A 19,296-nucleotide genomic window follows, 5' to 3' on the forward strand; every position below is an offset into this window, starting at 1 on the left:
GATCCTCTGGAATGCACCAACTGCACACCAAGCACAGGCAAAGGCTGCAGCTTCAGAGGCAGCACAGGCTGGGAAGGAGCTGCTCCCTAAATGAACCCTTCCCAAGCTGTGCCCACCCCCTGCCCCCTGAGCACAGGATGGCAGCCTCCAGGATCTGCTCTGTGCCCACCCCCTGCTCCCTGAGCACAGCTGGCAGCCCCCAGGATCTGCTCTGTGCCCGCCTCCCTGCCCCCTGAGCACAGCCTGGCAGCCCCCAGGATCTGGTCTGTGCCCGCCTCCCTGCCCCCTGAGCACAGCCTGGCAGCCCCCAGGATCTGGTCTGTGCCCACCCCCTGCTCCCCGAGCACAGGATGGCAGCCTCCAGGATCTGCTCTGTGCCCACCCCCTGCCCCCTGAGCACAGGATGGCAGCCTCCAGGATCTGGTCTGTGCCCACCCCCTGCCCGCTGAGCACAGCCTGGCAGCCCCCAGCATCTGCTCTGTGCCCACCCCCTGCCCCCTGAGCACAGCTGGCAGCCCCCAGGACCTGCTCCCCAAATGCCACCCTGCCCAAAGCTGCTCTGTGCCCACGTCCCTGCCCCCTGAGCACAGGATGGCAGCCTCCAGGATCTGCTCTGTGCCCACCCCCTGCCCCCTGAGCACAGCTGGCAGCCTCCAGGATCTGCTCTGTGCCCACCCCCTGCCCCCTGAGCACAGGATGGCAGCCCCCAGGACCTGCTCTGTGCCCACCCCCTGCCCCCTGAGCACAGCTGGCAGCCCCCAGGACCTGCTCCCCAAATGCCACCCTGCCCAAAGCTGCTCTGTGCCCACCTCCCTGCTCCCTGAGCACAGCTGGCAGCCCTCAGGACCTGCTCTGTGCCCACCCACCTGCCCTCTTGAGCACAGCCTGGCAGCCCCCAGGACCTGTCCTGTGCCCACCCCCTGCCACCTGAGCACAGGCTGGGAAGGAGCTGCCCCACAAATGAACCCTTCCCAAAGCTGTGCCCACCCCCTGTCCCCTGAGCACAGACTGGCAGCCCCAAGGATCTGCCCTGTGCCCACCCCCTGCCCCTTGAGCACAGCTGGCAGCCCCCAGGATCTGCTCTGTGCCCACCCCCTGCCACCTGAGCACAGGCTGGGAAGGAGCTGCCCCACAAATGAACCCTTCCCAAAGCTGTGCCCACCCCTTTGCCCCCTGAGCACAGACTGGCAGCTCCCAGGACCTGCTCTGTGCCCACCTCCTGCCCCCTGAGCACAGCCTGGCAGCCCCCAAGGACCTGCCCTGTGCCCACCCCCTGCCCCCTGAGCACAGGCACCTGATCCTGTATCTGCCTGCCAAGGATGTGGGCAGTGGAGACCCCAACCCTGCCCTTCAGGGCAGATGGGCAAAGGCAGGCCCAGAGCTGGGCAGCAGAGTGGCACCAGGAGGGATTTATTTCACTGTATTGTCAGAGCTCCTGTTCTGTCTGTGGGGTCTCAAGACAGAGCTGGAAAGAGCCCATTGGCTCAGGGAAAATGATGCTGAACTGGCATCAAGCTGCTCCCAGTGCCCAGGAGGGGCAGGCCAGCCTTTGCCAGAGGGTTTCCAGCAGCACAGGAGGAGGTTCTGCCACCCCTGGGCACCAACAGGGCTCTGAAATCAGAATAAAGCAAAGCACACGCTGGTTATTAACAGGAGCCTGTTGTGGGCCAGGACATTGGTGGGATTGTTCTGTTTGCAGCTTCCAGATTTTCCAGCAAAAGGGCCTGCAGGGATTCTCCTCCACACAAACACCACTGGGAACATCTGGCTTTAAATAACACGAGCTCTTTTCCATTCAGCAAATCCACTCGGGTTTGGTTTTGCCTTGGACAGTTTTCAGTTGTGTTTCCTGTGCTGTTTGGGAGGGCAGGGCTGGTGTGTGTGGCCCTCCTGAGCTCCTGCCCAGCATTTCAACTGAATTACTGCACTAAAGGAACAGAGAATGGTGTCCCATCCACACCCCAAATTCTCCTTATAAGGACAAAATGCAATTTGAACAAGAACTGTGTGGTCCAGCTCAGGAGTCCAAGGGAAGTGAGGCCTGGGGATCCTTCCTGTGGGACAATCCCAGCAGCCTTCCCAGGCAGGAGAACAACTTCAAATGGCTCCAGAGTTTTATTTGGAACAGGGAAGGGATGCTCCCCCAAACTCCACTGTTTTATCTGGAACAGAGAAGGGATGCTCCCCCAAACTCCACTGTTTTATCTGGAAAAGGGAAGGGATGCTCCCCAGTGTTTTATCTGGAACAGGGAAGGGATGCTCCCCCAAACTCCAGTGTTTTATCTGGAAAAGAGAAGGGATGCTTCCCCAAACTCCAGTATTTTATCCGGAGAAGGGAAGGGATGCTCCCCAAACTCCAGTGTTTTATCTGGAACAGGGAAGGGATGCTCCCCCAAACTCCAGTGTTTTATCTGGAAAAGAGAAGGGATGCTTCCCCAAAATCCAGTGTTTTATCTGGAGAAGGGAAGGGATGCTCCCCAAACTCCAGTGTTTTATCTGGAAAAGGGAAGGGATGCTCCTCAGTGTTTTCTCTGGAACAGGGAAGGGATGCTCCCCCAAACTCCAGTGTTTTCTCTGGAGAAGGGAAGGGATGCTCCCCACGTGTCTCCAGTGTTTTCTCTGCAAAAGGGAAGGGATGCTCCCCCAAACTCCAGAGTTTTATATGGAACAGGGAAGGGATGCTCCCCAACTGTCTCCAGAGTTTTATCTGGAAAAGGGAAGGGATGCTCCCCAGTGTTTTATCTGGAACAGGGAATGATGCTCCCAGTGTTTTATCTGGAACAGGGAAGGGATGGTCCCCCAAACTCCAGTGTTTTATCTGGAAAAGGGAAGGGATGCTCCCCCAAATGCCTCCAGTGTTTTATCTGGAACAGGGAAGGGATGCTCCCCAAGTGTCTCCAGTGTCTTATCTGGAAAAGGGAAGGGATGCTCCCCCAAATTCCAGTGTTTTCTCTGGAACAGGGAATGATGCTCACCAGTGTTTTATCTGGAATAGGGAAGGGATGCTTCCCCAACTCCAGAGTTTTATATGGAACAGGGAAGGGATGCTCCCCAACTGTCTCCAGAGTTTTATCTGGAGAAGGGAAGGGATGCTCCCCCAAATTCCTCCAGTGTTTTCTCTGGAACAGGGAAGGGATGCTCCCCCAAATTCCACTGTTTTCTCTGGAACAGGGAAGGGATGCTCCCCCAAACTCCAGTGTTTTATCTGGAATAGGGAAGGGATGCTTCCCCAACTCCAGAGTTTTATATCAAACAGGGAAGGGATGCTCCCCCAAACTCCAGTGTTTTATCTGGAGAAGGGAAGGGATGCTCCCCCAAAAAACAGTTTTATCTGGAAAAGGGAAGGGATGCTCCCAGTGTTTTATATGGAGAAGGGAAGGGATGCTCCCCCAAACTCCAGTGTTTTATCTGAAACAGGGAAGGGATGCTCCCCCAAACTCAAGTGTTTTCTCTGGAGAAGGGAAGGGATGCTCCCCCAAATTCCTCCAGTGTTTTATCTGGAACAGGGAAGGGATGCTTCCCCAAACTCCAGTGTTTTCTCTGGAACAGGGAAGGGATGCTTCCCCAAATTCCAATGTTTTCTCTGGAACAGGGAAGGGATGCTCCCCCAAATTCCAGTGTTTTCTCTGGAACAGGGAAGGGATGCTCCCCCAAATTCCAGTGTTTTCTCTGGAACAGGGAAGGGATGCTCCCCCAAATTCCAGTGTTTTCTCTGGAACAGGGAAGGGATGCTCCCCCAAATTCCAGTGTTTTCTCTGGAACAGGGAAGGGATGCTCTCCTGGCTCTCAGCATTCAGGTGCACAATGACATCCAGTTGTTTCTTCCAGGCTGATCAACACTCAGCCCCTTTGCTGTGTCAACACAACCTCCTTCAGCACAATCCACACCAATGGAACTGGGAGGGGAAGGTTTATCCCAAAAACCTCGAGCTGCTTCCAGGCCATGAGGGCAAAGAGATGCCTTGGGAATCCATCCTCCTCACCACAACTCATCTAACAGGAATGCCAGGACCAAAATGCTCAGACACAAATCTCTTTGCTGCAGTAGGAAATCTGCTCTTCTCACACCAAAGCCCCAGATGGAAAGTGATGTCATTTGTGTATCCAGCCAGGCTTATTGGGACTGCAGCAAATTAAATCCAAGCCTTGGGAGGGAAGAAGGGGGCAAATCATCCCTCCTAATTACTCACCCACCCAGAGCTGCTTTAAATAGAAATGAAGGGTTTAGTCACAGGATAAAGCACAGACAGACACTCATTGGGGGAACCCTCACTCCTTGAGGGCAAGGCAGCAGGGCAGGGCTCCTGCAGCACCCAGAGCAGCTCAGCCCCCTCCCAGACCTTGGCCAGACAGGAGACACATTGGCAGCAGCACCCACAGCACATCTGAGAGGTGCTTCTTGCAGCAAAGTGAGCCCAGGGGATTGCAACTCCCAGCCCAAGCCACCCTGCTGTCCCAATTTCCTCTTTGGATGGCAGGCTGTGAGTGAACAGCACATGAGGAGTGTCTGTCCCAAAGCAAGGAGACCTCTGTGGCTGCTCCAGCTAAAGCCACCAGGGCTTGTGAGTCAAGAGCTCTGTCAGGGCTCCTGGAATCATTTCTGACCCCAGGGAGATCAGCATAAAGCACCAAGGGAAAACCACAGCAGCTGGAATTGCAGTCTCCAAGGGGATTCACTCAATGCAAACAGCATGGGCTGGCTCAGTGTGGGAGGATGAGTGTGAACAGAGAGGCTGAGGATGAACAGCAGGAACAGCTCCTGGCTCTGACAGGGCCACTGAATACTTGTCTGTGGGAGACGAGACAGCAGCAGTTGCTTGGGACCTTTTAGAGCAGAGCCTGGCTGGTAACACTGGAAAAAGGAACTTTTCCTGTGGGGCTGCAGCTGATGTTGGCAGGGAGCTGAGAGCATGAGCTCAGAGGGAAATAACTCACCCTTTTTCCTGGCCTGAGCAATGACATCGGCGGCGCTTTTGCTCATCACCTTGGTGATGTACAGGGGACAGTTGGTCTGGTTGGCAATGGTGATGGCCCTGTTGACAGCCTCTGCCTCCACCTGGGGAACAAAGGCACGTTAGGGACACCCCAGAGGGTCACAGCCCCCATGGCACAGCTCAGTTGGTTAGAACTTGGTTGTAATAATGCCAAGGTCAGGGGTTCAATCCCCTGTGTGGGTCACTGACTGAAGAGTTGGACTCAATGACCCTTGGGGGTCCTTCCAACTCAGAACAGTCTGGGATTCTGAGAAGGAAGGGAGGGAGAGAAGGTTGTGAGTTCTGAATATCTTCATGGGAGGAAGAGACCCTGAGATCAGCTCAGTTGGTTAGAACTTGGTTGCAATAATACCAAGGTCATGGGTTCAATCCCCTGTGTGGGCCATTGACTGAAGAGTTGGACTCGATGACCCTTGGGGGTCCTTCCAACTCAGGATAGTCTGGGATTCTGAGAAGGAAGGGAGGGAGAGAAGGTTGTGAGTTCTGAATATCTTCATGGGAGGAAGAGACCCTGAGATCAGCTCAGTTGGTTAAACTTGGTTGCAATAATACCAAGGTCATGGGTTCAATCCCCTGTGTGGGCCACTGACTGAAGAGTTGGACTCAATGACCCTTGTGGGTCCCTTCCAGCTCAGAATAGTCTGGGATTCTGTGATCTGTGATCACACACAGGCACCTCCCACCTCTGCAGCTCTGCCCATTGTAATTTAGTGTAATCACAGCAATTAAAGAAGCTGCATCCCCTCTCATTACCACCTTCCCTCCCAGGCTGCTCCAGCTTCTCTGCCAGAAGGGTAAGTCCCAACTAAATCAACACTCCAGGTGCTCAAGGTCAGAATGATTAAAGCCCTTCTTTAACCCAGACAAAAATAAGCAACTCAAAGCTGACTCAACAGAACTCCTCCTGTCCCAGCCCCACAGAAGGAGACACTGCCCCACATCCTCTGGTGACCACGTTGGCAAACAAACCTCCTGAGGGGTCCCCTCCACTTCAGCCTCTGCCCTGGGCTGTGCCAGAGTGGGAACCACCCCACAAATCAAGCTCTTCTCAGAGACTGAACTCTGCAAAAGCTGAGGGTCACTCTGGACCTGCAGCCTCAGCACCATCAGCAGGTTTTTAGGGATCACAATCCCAAACAAAGGATCCAGAGGAGGGATTGAACAGCAGGGGGATGCCCACAGTGTCCACTGCCATGGAGAGCAGAGCCTGCAATGCCCAACAGAGGGAACAAACCCAGAGCAATCCACCCCCTGGTCCCAGTTTAGGAGACTCCCAGTGCACTCTGGTGGGGCAAATCACCATCATCAGTCCCAGAATCAGAACAGGTTGTGGGTTCCCCATCCCTGGAAGTGTCCCAGGCCAGGTTGGATGGGACTTGGGGCAACCTGGGCTGGTGGAAGATGTCCCTGCCCATGGCAGGGGTGGCACTGGATGAGCTTTAAGGTGCCTTCCAACCCAACCCATACCACAATTCTGTGACTTGGGAGGAAAAGAACCCCCCTGGAAAAGAACCACCAGCTCAGGGGACTTTGTGCTGGCCAGACTGATCTCCAGGTGTCCAGCACAGCTCTGCTCACACTGCCAAAGCCACCATTGGCACCCAAAAACCCCCCAGGACAACAACTGGGAGCTTCTAAAAGCAAACCACCACCCCCAGAGCCATCCTGGTGGTGCCCAGAGGGTGACAGCCCCAGCCTGTGCCCATGCCAGGGGGTGGCACCGACCCCCAGGCAGGGAGGGGACACAAGGGGGTGTTTTCTGCCCCAGCTGCCAATGGAAAGGGTGGGAGGGAGGGAGTTTGTTCCAGGGGATGTGACTCAGGGGCTGAAAGCAGAGCCAAGAAAAGCACAGTTGTCCCTTCTGAGAGACAAGGAGGGCACTCAGACAGGGCAGAGCACCCAGGGCATGGCATCTGTCACCAAACCCCCCATTAAAGCAGCTCTGGAAGTCCTATTTCCACTCAGTGCCTCAGTTTCCCCCACATGCAAAGCAGGAATAAACCAACAAACAACCCCAGACTTTTGGCCAAAGGGCATTTGAGCAACTGCAAAGCAGCAGGAGAGTATTTTGTGCCCAGAAGAGAACAAGGCTGCTGAATTCCTGCCTTGTGCCCAGATGCCATGGTGACAGGCACATAACAATAACCCAAGGACTAGTCCAAAGGGGAATGTTTGCAATTACCAGGATGCACTGGAAGCCCTAACACAGCAGTTCTCTTGGATTGGGAAAAAAAAAAGAAAAAGAAAGACAGACATTTCCTGGAGCACTTGGCCTGGTTGTGCTTGCAGCGTTTTTGTGGCTAAAATAAAAACTAAAAAAAAAAAAAAGGATGGTTCTGAAAAGTCATCAGAGAATGAACTGAGCTGTGAGTTTTGCAGAAAGTGAATTTGGGATGGTGGGGTCTTAATTCAGGCTCTGCTTGGGGGCTGAGCACTGTCACCTTGGGAGCTGAGCCCAAGGAAATTCAAGCCTTCCTTCATTCCTTCCTACCTCCTGCCAGCCCAGGAATTCAGATGTGGAAGCTCCAAGACACAAACACACATGGCCAGACTCTGGATGTCACTCACTCTGGTGTCATTCTCGCTGAAATGAGGGGGAGTTTTGATTTCATAAATACTTCAGACTTGCTCAGCAACTCCTGCTGGTTTGGTGTGGAGGGAGGTCTGAATTAAGCAGCTCTTCAGTTTGATGACAACCATCAGGGAGTCCTCAGGATGGGCATGAAAAGCCAATTCTGGTGCCAACAGCACCCCAGAGGGACACAACAAACATCTCCTCCTGCTGAAGTCACCAGGAATGAGGGATGTGCTGCCACCCTTGGAATGTGGCCACCAGCCTGGAGGGAGTTGGGTGTTTTCAGAAGCACAGAGAGGGAGGGAGGGAGGGAACCAGCTGACATCGTTTCCTGCTCTGTTTCCTATGACTTCCAAGGAGGGGAATTTTGGCTCCAGATGCTCTTTCCCAGCTCTGGGCAGAGCCCAGCTGAGCTCAGCTGCTCTGAGGGACAGCAGGGAGAGGCTCTGCTGCTGCTCAGCTGGGGCAGCTGTGCTGGGGGAGGACAGTCCTGCTCACACCTGAAAGCTGCTGCTCCACAAGGATGAGCTCCACAAGGAGCAGCCAGACAAGCCTTGGCTGGTTGAATGTCCAGATTAAAGCAGGAAACCAACACGAGTTTAGGGGTGCCCCCCAGATGAGCCCCAAGTGTCAGATCAGCATCTGTTCCTAAGCCAAAAAATGGATTATAAAAGAAAAAAACCCTCCAGGGGTGGGTGAATGGAAAGCTCAGTGCCAAGTGTTCAATCACAAACTCAGGAAGGAAAATCCCAGCTCCTGGAGCCCCACATGAATTCTGTGAGGATCCATTCACTGTCCAAATGGTGCATTTTTCCTCCCCAGTGATTTATATTCCTGCTGAAAAGCCTCTGGATGCTGCTGGTGTGAAGCAAGGGCAGGAAATGGAGCATGAGGGGCACGTGGGGATGATCTCACAGCCACATCTGGCAGCAGCAAAGCCCCAGGAAAAACTTGGAGCACCAGAAAGAACTCCTTGTACAGAACACATGGAACTCAGAATGCCAGGGTGAGGAGTCCAGCTCAGAGCCACTGAAAGGCTGGGAAGGGAGAAGGAAAGGGGAACTGACCTCAAAGGCAAAGCTTTAAGGCTCTTTCACACCCTTGAGATTTATCTCAAAGGCTTGGAGGGATTGGGGTGCTTGTCAGTGAGAATCAGTGAGGGATCAATGCAGAAATCAATGGGGAAATATGAAGGTTAACTCTGATAAAGCAGTGGGCTGAGACCTGAGTTTTATCTCCCCTCTCTGGGACATCCTTTCTGTGCCTTCAGCAAACCCCTTAATCCCTTGGTGTAAAAAAAAAAAAAAATTCCACCACTGGTAAAATTTCACTGAAATATCAAATATTAAAGTGATGGGATCAAATATTACAGTGATGGGATCAAATATTACAGTGATGGAATCAAATATTACAGTGATGGGATCAAGTATTAAAGTGATGGGATCAAATATTACAGTGATGGGATCAAATATTACAGTGATGGGATCAAATATTACAGTGATGGGATCAAGTATTACAGTGATGGAAGCTCTGCAAGTGCCTGAGACAGGATTTGGGCAGGTACTAAAAATCCTGCTGATTCACTGGAAATCTGATAAAATAAAGACCAAGAGAGAAGCCCAAGAAATTGGAACCAGAGAGGTCAGTGGCAGAATCTTGCCCACATAACCCCAAATTCAGAAGGCTTTATGCATTCAGAATGATGGAAAAACACAAAAACTTCAGGGTTTAGCTGCCTAAAACCCAACACCCTCAATCAGAACACAGGGATTCCATTTTAAAGTGTTCCTGTGCAGCAGCTGAACCAAAGAATTGGTGAATCAGGTAAAATGTGCTCTACAAGTGCTTCAGGTTCAACATTTTCTGCACCAACCAGTGCAGGACTCCAGTCTGGGCTGTCAAACTGAACTGAAGGTGTGCCAAGTACCAGCAGCTCCCTCTGTCTGGAGGGTTGTCCCCATTGAGCAGGTGGGCCCAGTTTGTCCCAGTGTAGGGGTGCCCAAAGCTGGGCATTCCAAACCCTCTGGGCCATTGCCCAGCAACTGTTCCCAAGGGCCCATTGGCAGCAGCTGCCCAGGGCACAGCTGAGCCCTCAGGCTGGGAGCTGGCTGGGAAAGAAGCCTGGCAGAGGAGCTGGGAGAACTGCCCTGCAGGGACTCCTTGGCACCTCCACACCCACCTGAGGGCTCAGCTCTGCTCAGGGGCCAGCAACGAGTCCAAAATCCCCCCTGAGTGCCAGAGTCAGATCCCCCAGGGTGGAACTCCCTGCCCTGGGGGAGGCACTGGGGGCTCCCACCCAAACCTCAGGGGAGACAATCTTGGCCTTTGGGCACCTCTGGCACCACTCCTGGCATCCAGAGCAGGAGCAGACCCTGCACAGGAGGAGCCCCCCACTCTCCCCCAGACTCTGCCATCATCTGCACCAACAGCTTTGTCCCCTCCTTTGCCTTTGGCCTCGGGGGAACCACGTGGGGCTCAGCACAGGGGCCACCAAACCCCCCTGTGTTTGTGCCCCAGGGGGCTGGGTTAGACTGCTGGGCTTGGGGGTTAAACCCAATTGCTCTTTGTGCCACTGCATTGATTGCAATATTGGTATTAAATTGGAACTCTGACTTAGAATCTCTTTGGTGTTGGGTTTGTTTTACCTTTAAACCAGCACAAGGGTTCATGTGTGGTTCAAACACACCTCCCCTCACTGGAGGTACCTGAAGTGAGACCAAAACCTTTACAAATTATTTCCAATAATCAACAGAAAGAGAAGAGCTTTTTCCAGCTTAATCCCTGGAAGTGTCTTCACCTTTCCCTCACCCTCTGCAGCAACAACATTCCCAGTCAGGATGAAATCCTGTTCCCAGCCACATTCACCCTTGATGGCAATGCAGAGATGTCCTAATTTGGAGGAATAAAGGCAGAGAAGTCCTCACCTCTTCAGGTCTGCTCAACACGTGCCCTTCAGGACCTGTGATCCCCAGCTCCAGGATCCTTTGCTGCTCCTAAAGCAGAGAGAAAAGGCAGGGAAAAGATTTCAGACAACAGGCAGTTTCAGCTGGTGGAAAGGAGGACAAAGATCCTGAGCATCTGTGCTGGGTAAAAATCACATGGGGCTTCACAGAAAGGCTCTGCCAACAGAGCTCTGTCCAACTTGCCTTGCTGAGAATAACCAGAGCTCACCAACCCCTCACTGATTTGTTCACAGGAGGTCCAGGAAAGCTTTTATTTGGATTTGCCTCACACTGGGTTCAGAGCCCTTCATCTTTCAGTGCTCATTTGTGGCTATAAAATCATCTCTAAGATGTGGCAAAATGGTATCTCAGGGAAAAATCCTCCTGCACTGCAGATAACTGAGCTCAGAGACTCAGGTGGGCTCTTTCCTGGTGAGACAACACAGAAGGCTCTGCATGGTGTATGAAGGTGTAGAAAAGGAGCTGGAGATCAGATCAAACCAAATATATTGCTAACATTTCTACTCTGCTGCTGTTTAAAGGCTGGACAGATCCCAAACATCAGCACCCCAGGGACTGAAGGATGTTCTGTCCCTTCCCACTGCCCCTCTTCTTATTTACTGTACAGCATTTTAGTGCACACAGTGACAGTCACACCCAGAGCCTTGGGGGGGAGAAACACCTGATGGTTGGGGGGAAAAACTCAGACACTTATGGGGAGAAACACCTGATCCTTGTGGGGAAAAATCAGACACTTATGGGGAGAAACACCTGGTCGTTGTGGGGAGAAACACCTGATCCTTGTGGGGAGAAACACCTGATGGTTGGGGGGAAAAACTCAGACACTTATGGGGAGAAACACCTGATCCTTGTGGGGAAAAATCAGACACTTATGGGGAGAAACACACAGACACTTGTGGGGAGAAACATCTGATCCTTGTGGGGAGAAACACCTGATGGTTGGGGGGAAAAACTCAGACACTTATGGGGAGAAACACCTGATCCTTGTGGGGAAAAATCAGACACTTATGGGGAGAAACACAGAGATAGTTATGGGCAGAAACACCAGACACTTGTGGGGAGAGACATCAGACACTTATGGGGAAAAACACACAGACAGTTGTAGGGAGAGACATCAGACACTTATGGGGAAAAACACCTGATCCTTGTGGGGAAAAACTCAGACACTTGTGGGGAGAAACACCAGACACTTATGGGGAAAAACTCAAGACACTTGTGGGGAAAAACTCAGACACTTATGGGGAGAAACACCAGCCCCTTGTGGGGAGAAACTCAGGTAATTATGGAGAGATGTATCAGACACTTGTGGGGAGAAACACCTGATCCTGTGGGGAAAAACTCAGACACTTGTGGGGAGAAACACTCTGACCCTTGTGGGGAGAAACACCCAGACACTTGTGGGGAGAAACACAGACAGTTATTGGGAGAAACATCAGACACTTATGGGGAAAAACACCAGCCCCTTGTGGGGAGAAACTCAGACACTTGTGGGGGAAATCTCAAGACATTTATGGGGAGAAACACCAGTCCCTTGTGGAGAGAAACTCAGACACTTATGGGGAGATATATCAGACACTTGTGGGGAGAAACACCTGATCCTTGTGGGGAAAAACTCAGACACTTATGGGGAGAAACACTCTGACCCTTGTGGGGAGAAACACCCAGACACTTGTGGGGAGAAACTCAAGACAATTATGGGGAGAAACATCAGACACTTGTGGGGAGAAAGATCAGACACTTATGGGGAAAAATTCAAGACACTTATGGGGAGAAACAGCAGACACTTCAGGGCAAAACCACTCAGACACTTATGGGGAGAAACATGGGGAGAAACACCAGCCCCCTGTGGGGAGAAAGGCAGAGATGTCCTGTCTCCCCACAACCCAAAAACTGCCACAAAACCCGTTTTATCAGTGCCAAAGGGCATCAAACCACTGCCCAGCTCTGCCCACCTCCCTGCCACGGCTCTGGGGACACTGTTTGAGGGGCAGGAGGTGGGATGGAGGCCCTGCCAGCCCAGCCATACCTCGGCGATGATGTCCCCGTTCTCGGCGTGCACTTGGGCGGTGGCGCCGATGTCGCGGATCACGCTCAGCACCTCGTAGATCTGGGGCACACACACAACACACATCATGCCATGGGCACCCTCCTGGGCAAGGCAGGGCTGTGCCCCACACCCCCCAGCACAGAATCAGAGAGAGAATCACTTGTGTGACAAGTCTGAGTGTGATTCGTGTCAGGAAAAATGAAGGGGTTGTTGAGCTCCTGGAGTGACATGAGAAAAAAATATGGCCAAGCAATTAAACAAAAATTCCAACTGACACCCACATGGAGAGATAAACAAAATAGTGTTAAATCACTTTATCTCCAGCTGGTGGCCAGTCACTAGTGGTGTTCCCCAGGGGTCAGTGTTGGGCCCAGTCCTGTTTAACATTATTGATGGTTTAGATGAGGGGATTGAGTCCATCACCAGCAAATTTGCTGCTGACACCAAGTTGGGAGGGAGTGTCGACCTGCTGGAAGGCAGGAGGGCTCTGCAGAGGGATCTGGATGGACTTGAGGGATGGGCTGATTGCAATGGGATGGAGTTCAACAAGGCCAAGTGCAGGTCCTGCCCTTTGGCCACCCCAAGCCCTGCAGAGCTCCAGGCTGGGCACAGAGTGGCTGGAGAGCAGCCAGGCAGAGGGACCTGGGGGGACTGAGGGACAGGAAGCTCAACAGGAGCCACCAGTGTGCCCAGGTGGCCAAGAAGGCCAAGGGGATCCTGGCCTGGATCCAAACTAGCGTGGCCAGCAGGGCCAGGGCAGTGACCCTTCCCCTGGACTCTGCCTTGGGGAGGCCACACCTTGAGTGTTGTGTTCAGTTCTGGGCCCCTCAGTTGAGGCAAGAGATTGAGGGGCTGGAGCGGGGCCAGAGAAGAGCAACGAGGCTGGAGAAGGGACTGGATGTGGCTCTGAGTGTCCTCTGAAACACCTCCAGGGACAGAGAATCCACCATGTCTTGATCCAACCCCACTGTGATCACCAGCCCAGGGCACAGAGTGTCAGAGTGATCCCAGTGGGGTTGGATCAAGGGTTGGGCTTGATGATCTCAGAGGTCTCTTCCTACCCAAGTGAGAAGAGCAACGAGGCTGGAGAAGGGACTGGAGCACAAGTGCTGTGGGGAGAGGCTGAGGGAGCTGGGGGTGTTCAGCCTGGAGAAGAGGAGGCTCAGAGGTGACCTCAGCACTGTCTGGAACTCCCTGAAGGGAAGTTGTGGCCAGGTGGGGGTTGGTCTCTTCTCCCAGGCACTCAGCAATAGGACAAGGGGGCACGATGGGCTCAAGCTCTGCCAGGGGAAACTGAAGTTGGAGAGCAGAAAGAAATTCTTTGCAGAGAGAGTGCTCAGGGATTGGAATGGGCTGCCCAAAGAGGGGGTGGATTCCCCATCCCTGGAGGTTTTTCACCTGAGCTTGGCCGTGGCACTGAGTGCCATGATCTGGTAAAGGGACTGGAGTTGGCCCAAGGGTTGGACTTGATGATCTCAGAGGGCTTTTCCAACCCAATCCATTCTATGATTCTATAACTTTGTCAAGGACTACATGAGTTGTACCTGGAAGATTAAAGAGTTCAAACCTTCCCACATCTAAGGGGAACAGAATTTATGGTGGGGTTATCACAAGGGTTGTAAGAGTGACTGAGCTATAATAGTAGATGTTAAACTGCTTAACAATGTACTTAAAATGTTGATGCATGAGTGAAATGAATATGTATGTAGAGACTAAATAAATGTTAAGAATTACACTGTGTTTGGGGAGCAATGGTGAGCAATGTTTGTGTCCATCCCACCCAGGATGCTGAAATTGTTTTTATCATACAATAAATTTTAATTAAAAACCTACTAGGTCGAGACTTTGTTTCTCACAGTTGGGTTGGAAGAGACATCTGAGATCACCAAGCCCAACCCTTGATCCAACCCCACTGTGATCACCAGATCAGAGAATCAGTTGGGTTGGAAGAGACCTCAGAGATCACCAAACCCAACCCTTGATCCAACCCCACTGTGATCACCAGATCAGAGAATCAGTTGGGTTGGAAGAGACCTCTGAGATCACCAAACCCAACCCTTGATCCAATCCCACTGTGATCACCAGATCAGAGAATCAGTTGGGTTGGAAGAGACCTCAGACATCACCAAACCCAACCCTTGATCCAATCCCACTGTGATCACCAGATCAGAGAATCAGTTGGGTTGGAAGAGACCTCAGAGATCACCAAACCCAACCCTTGATCCAACCCCACTGTGATCACCAGATCAGAGAATCAGTTGGGTTGGAAGAGACCTCAGAGATCACCAAACCCAACCCTTGATCCAATCCCACTGTGACCACCAGATCAGAGAACCAGTTGGGTTGGAAGAGACCTCAGAGATCACCAAACCCAACCCTTGATCCAACCCCACTGTGATCACCAGATCAGAGAATCAGTTGGGTTGGAAGAGACCTCAGAGATCACCAAACCCAACCCTTGATCCAACCCCACTGTGATCACCAGATCAGAGAATCAGTTGGGTTGGAAGAGACCTCAGAGATCACCAAACCCAACCCTTGATCCAATCCCACTGTGACCACCAGATCAGAGAATCAGTTGGGTTGGAAGAGACCTCAGAGATCACCAAACCCAACCCTTGATCCAATCCCACTGTGATCACCAGCCCAGGGCACTCCGTGCCCTGGGCTGGTGATCACAGTAGGGTTGGATCAAGACATGGTGGATTCTCACTCAGTGCCCCATCCAGTCTCACCTTAAACACCTCCAGGGATGGGGAATCCACCCCCTCTCTGGGCAGCCCATTCCAAGGCCTGACCACCCTCTCTGCAAAGAATTTCCTGCCAAGATCCAACCCAAACCTGCCCTGGCACAGCTTAAGGCCGTGCCCTCTTGTGCCATTGCTGGTTGTGTGGGAGAAGAGCCCAAACCCCCCCTGGGTCCAACCTCCTGTCAGGGAGTTGTGGAGAGTGATAAGCAGGCAGGGGTTGGCAGAATGGCAGAGGAAGGGATGCCCTGAGGCACATCAGATGTGGTTGGCAGGAGAGACAGGACCTGTTTTGGTGTCTCTCACTGGATTTTCTCATCTGTGCAGTTGGATGTTACTGGTGTGGCAAAGAAGGTTTTTTGGTGGGTTTGGAATATTTGCCACACTGGAGGAGGAAATAAAAGCAGCATAAACTCACAGTTGGAGGAACTTCAAGAATTCAGGGAGTTGTACCAGTCTCACACCTTCATTTACAGGTGCCTGGCATGGAAAACACCCCCTAAATTGGAGTGTGTGTGCTGGTCCTCCAGGAAAATCCAATATCTGCTGTGTGAGTTCCCACTCCAGCAACCCCCCTGGAGAGGTCCAAGGTCAGGAACCCAAAACTGGCCTCATTAAGATGTTTGCAGAGTCATCAGAGATAATTGTGACACAGCAGCACCTCCCACACTGCTCCCAACAACTCCCAGGCATTCCTTCCTCCCACACCTTTGGGAAGATCAACTGCCCCTCTCAACAGTTTAATGCACCCAGGAGAACAGAAAACAGCAGGGAAATAAATTCCTTTTTAAGAAACCATCTCAGGACAGGCTGAGTTTCAGGTTATAACCAGAAAAATGAACCCAGAGATCTCCCTGTGCAGGGGCAGAAAGCAGAAATTCATAAAAGTGCCACTTCTCCCACCCCACAGGGGCTGAACTCCAACCTCAGAGCTCCCAAAATGAAGGGTTTGCTATTGCTTTGTCCCAAGCCAAGCCTTTCAGGGTTTGCTTTTTCTTGGGTTTCATATTTAATTAAATCTATAATCTTCCAGCCAGAGCTCTGGGTACTGGTGCAAATCTCAGGTTCTGTTACAAAGATTGGAAGCAGAAAAGAATGTCAGGTCTCAGTACACTGAATTAAACACTTGCAGGGAGAGAAGAAAAACCTTTTTACCTGAGAATCATTGAGCTGGAAACGATCTTTGAAAGCCATGTAGACCAAGAAGGAGTTCACCCCTGGGAGGAACAGAGCAGAGTGAGACACAGGGAAAGCTCCACAGTCCACAGCCCCTCCATCAACCCCCCAGCAGGGTGGGAAGAGCCAGAGAAATGGCTTGGAAAACTCTGGGAATTGTGTGCACACAGAGCAGGTCCCAGCACACCCTTCCATAGGGACAACTGAACCCCTGAAATGAGAATATTCCTGTGGGGGCAGCACTGAAAAAGGGTGAGGAAAAATCTCAGCCTGTGGAAAGGGAAAGCTGTGGCTGTGCCAAAGGTTTGTGCTGCCCCAGCACAGGGAGGGCTCCCAAGTCAACTTTGCCTCTCCTGCCTCCAGAACCAGTAAAAACTCCAACACAACACATGTGGAAAGCACTCAGTGAGGATGTGAAATGTTGGGGTTTTAAACTACAAACAGGAGGGAAAATTACTCCAGCCTAAGGATGCAATGCCAAGGAAATTAGAGAGGGGGAAAAGCTATGAGGTCATTTTATTCTGCTTTGCAATTTTAGCAGCCAGAGTTGGATTGTTCCCTCTGGGCCTGGTACTTCCCTTGTTTCCAAGGGTTTAAAGGCTGCAATTATCACCTCTGCACTAATGAACTGCACTGGGCAGAGGTGCTGCTCTGTCCGGCAGAGGCAAGGAAAGCACCTCTGGAAAATCAGCTGGCACCCTGCAGTGCCCCCAGAGTGCCCCTTCCCCTGCCCCACCAACTGCCCAGACCTTCCCCAGGAGCCACAATGGGCCCCCAACACCTTCCCTGGGGTGTAAGAATGAAATACTTCCCAAGAAAACAAAGCAAGGAGGGGGAAAAGGCTTCCCTGAGCTTACCATGATCTTTAACCAGAGCTTCCATCTCCTCCTGGACCCCTTTGTGCCACTCAGTGATGTCCACGTGCAGGGAGTAGTCACAGCAGGATTTGCTGTCTGCCCATTCTCTCCACTGGTCAAAGGCTGTCAGCAAACTGGTCCCTGGCTCAGGCACCACGTGGTCAACTGGCAAAGACAACCAAAGCACTGGTCAATGGCTGGCCCAGAAGCTTTCCTGGGTGCCCAGGAGGTCCATGGCTTTGCAGAGGATGGCACAGAAACAAGACATCCATCCCCTCTCCCCTAAAAATGTTTGACATTTCTGACTGAGGGAAAGCAGGCAGGAGAATGACCACAGAATCACAGAATCACAGAATGGACTGGGCTGGCAAAGACCTCCGAGATCATCAAGTCCAACCTTTGATCCAACCCCACTGGGATCACTCTGGCACTCCGTGCCCTGGGCTGGTGATCCCAGTGGGGTTGGATCAAGACATGGTGGATTCTCCCAGTAGGGCTGGAACAAGATGTGGTGGATTCTCACAGTGGGGTTGGATCAAGACGTGGTGGATTCTCCCAGTGGGGTTGGATCAAGACGTGGTGGATTCTCCCTCAGTGCCACATCCACAGAATCACAGAATGGACTGGGTTGGAAAAGACCTCTGAGATCATCAAGTCCAACCCTTGATCCAACCCCACTGTGATCATCAGCCCAGGGCACTCAGGGCTGGTGATCACAGTGGGGTTGGATCAAGACATGGTGGATTCTCACAGTGGGGTTGGATCAAGATGTGGTGGATTCTCCCTCAGTGCCACATCCACAGAATCACAGAATGGATTGGGTTGGAAAAGCCCTTTGAGATCATCAAGTCCAACCCTTGGTCCAACTCCAGTCCCTTTACCAGATCATGGCACTCAGTGCCACGGCCAAGCTCAGGTTCAAACCCTCCAGGGATGGGGAATCCACCCCCTCTCTGGGCAGCCCATTCCAATCCCTGAGCACTCTCTCTGCAAAGAATTTCTTTCTGCTCTCCAACTTCAGTTTCCCCTGGCAGAGCTTGAGCCCATCGTGCCCCCTTGTCCTATTGCTGAGTGCCTGGGAGAAGAGACCAACCCCCAGCTGGCCAGAACTTCCCTTCAGGCAGTTCCAGACAGTGCTGAGGTCACCTCTGAGCCTCCTCTTCTCCAGGCTGAACAATCCCTGGGTGCCCAGGATGTCCATGGCTTTGGCACAAAACCAAGGCATCCATCCCCTCTCCCCTAAAAACATTTGAGTTTGACATTTCTGACAGAGAATGCAGCCAGGAGAAGGATGGAGAAGGAGCTGAAGGAAAGAGCTGTTACTACATCCTGTTTATGCACAACCCAACCAGGAACACCTCCCAGAGCCAAGTGAGGACTAGAAAAAGCAGGACCAACAGTCATGTCCTGACAACAAGAAGGTCCTGCTGCCTCTGCTTCTGCTCAGGTTGATCTTTGCTCCAACCCAACACATCAGGGCCAGCAGGAACTGGGCTCAGAGGCAGCTGCAGATGCAGAGCAGCCTCAAAGAGACCTGGAGCTGAAGGTTTAGTGTTCTGGGGTTTGATTTGGCCACAGGGGATCTCTAAGATCTTCACCAGACACAGTGGAATGAAAGAAGCAGCTCAGCATCTCCGACACTGAAGTGCTGCTGTGAGAGCAGGAAAAGCCTTCAGGGGTCACTGCTGGAGAGGACCTGGCCTGGTTCTACATCAACACACACAGAAAAATGAAGAGTTGCTTTAATTATCAGCAGAGAAACTCCAGGGGTTTATTTTTAACTTCATGGTGGGTATCAGGGCTGGCATCAGCTGGCTCTGAATCCCAGCTGGGGACAGACACAGGCTGTGGGTCCTCCTGGCTCTCAGGGAAGAACAAAGCTTTGCTTCACCCCCACACAGACACAACAGCCAAGATTTACTGGTTTTGCACTGCCT

At 52.2% G+C, this 19,296-nt stretch overlaps 1 protein-coding gene across 2 annotated transcripts in view; it reads right to left on the reverse strand.

Moving 5' to 3' along the window:
* Positions 1-19,296, reverse strand: part of DPYSL2 (dihydropyrimidinase like 2) — an 89,085-nt gene that overhangs the window by 19,699 nt on the left and 50,090 nt on the right. For both annotated transcript variants that reach the window (XM_071579030.1, XM_071579031.1), the window contains exons 4-8: positions 17,360-17,524; positions 16,482-16,543; positions 12,559-12,639; positions 10,494-10,562; positions 4,936-5,056 (exon numbers count right to left, since the gene is read on the reverse strand). In XM_071579030.1, the coding sequence (XP_071435131.1) occupies positions 4,936-5,056; positions 10,494-10,562; positions 12,559-12,639; positions 16,482-16,543; positions 17,360-17,524 (498 nt within the window). The remainder of the gene's footprint in view (positions 1-4,935; positions 5,057-10,493; positions 10,563-12,558; positions 12,640-16,481; positions 16,544-17,359; positions 17,525-19,296) is intronic.

Source organism: Pithys albifrons, chromosome 29 (assembly GCF_047495875.1).
Source record: "Pithys albifrons albifrons isolate INPA30051 chromosome 29, PitAlb_v1, whole genome shotgun sequence".
Classification (NCBI taxonomy): domain Eukaryota; kingdom Metazoa; phylum Chordata; class Aves; order Passeriformes; family Thamnophilidae; genus Pithys; species Pithys albifrons.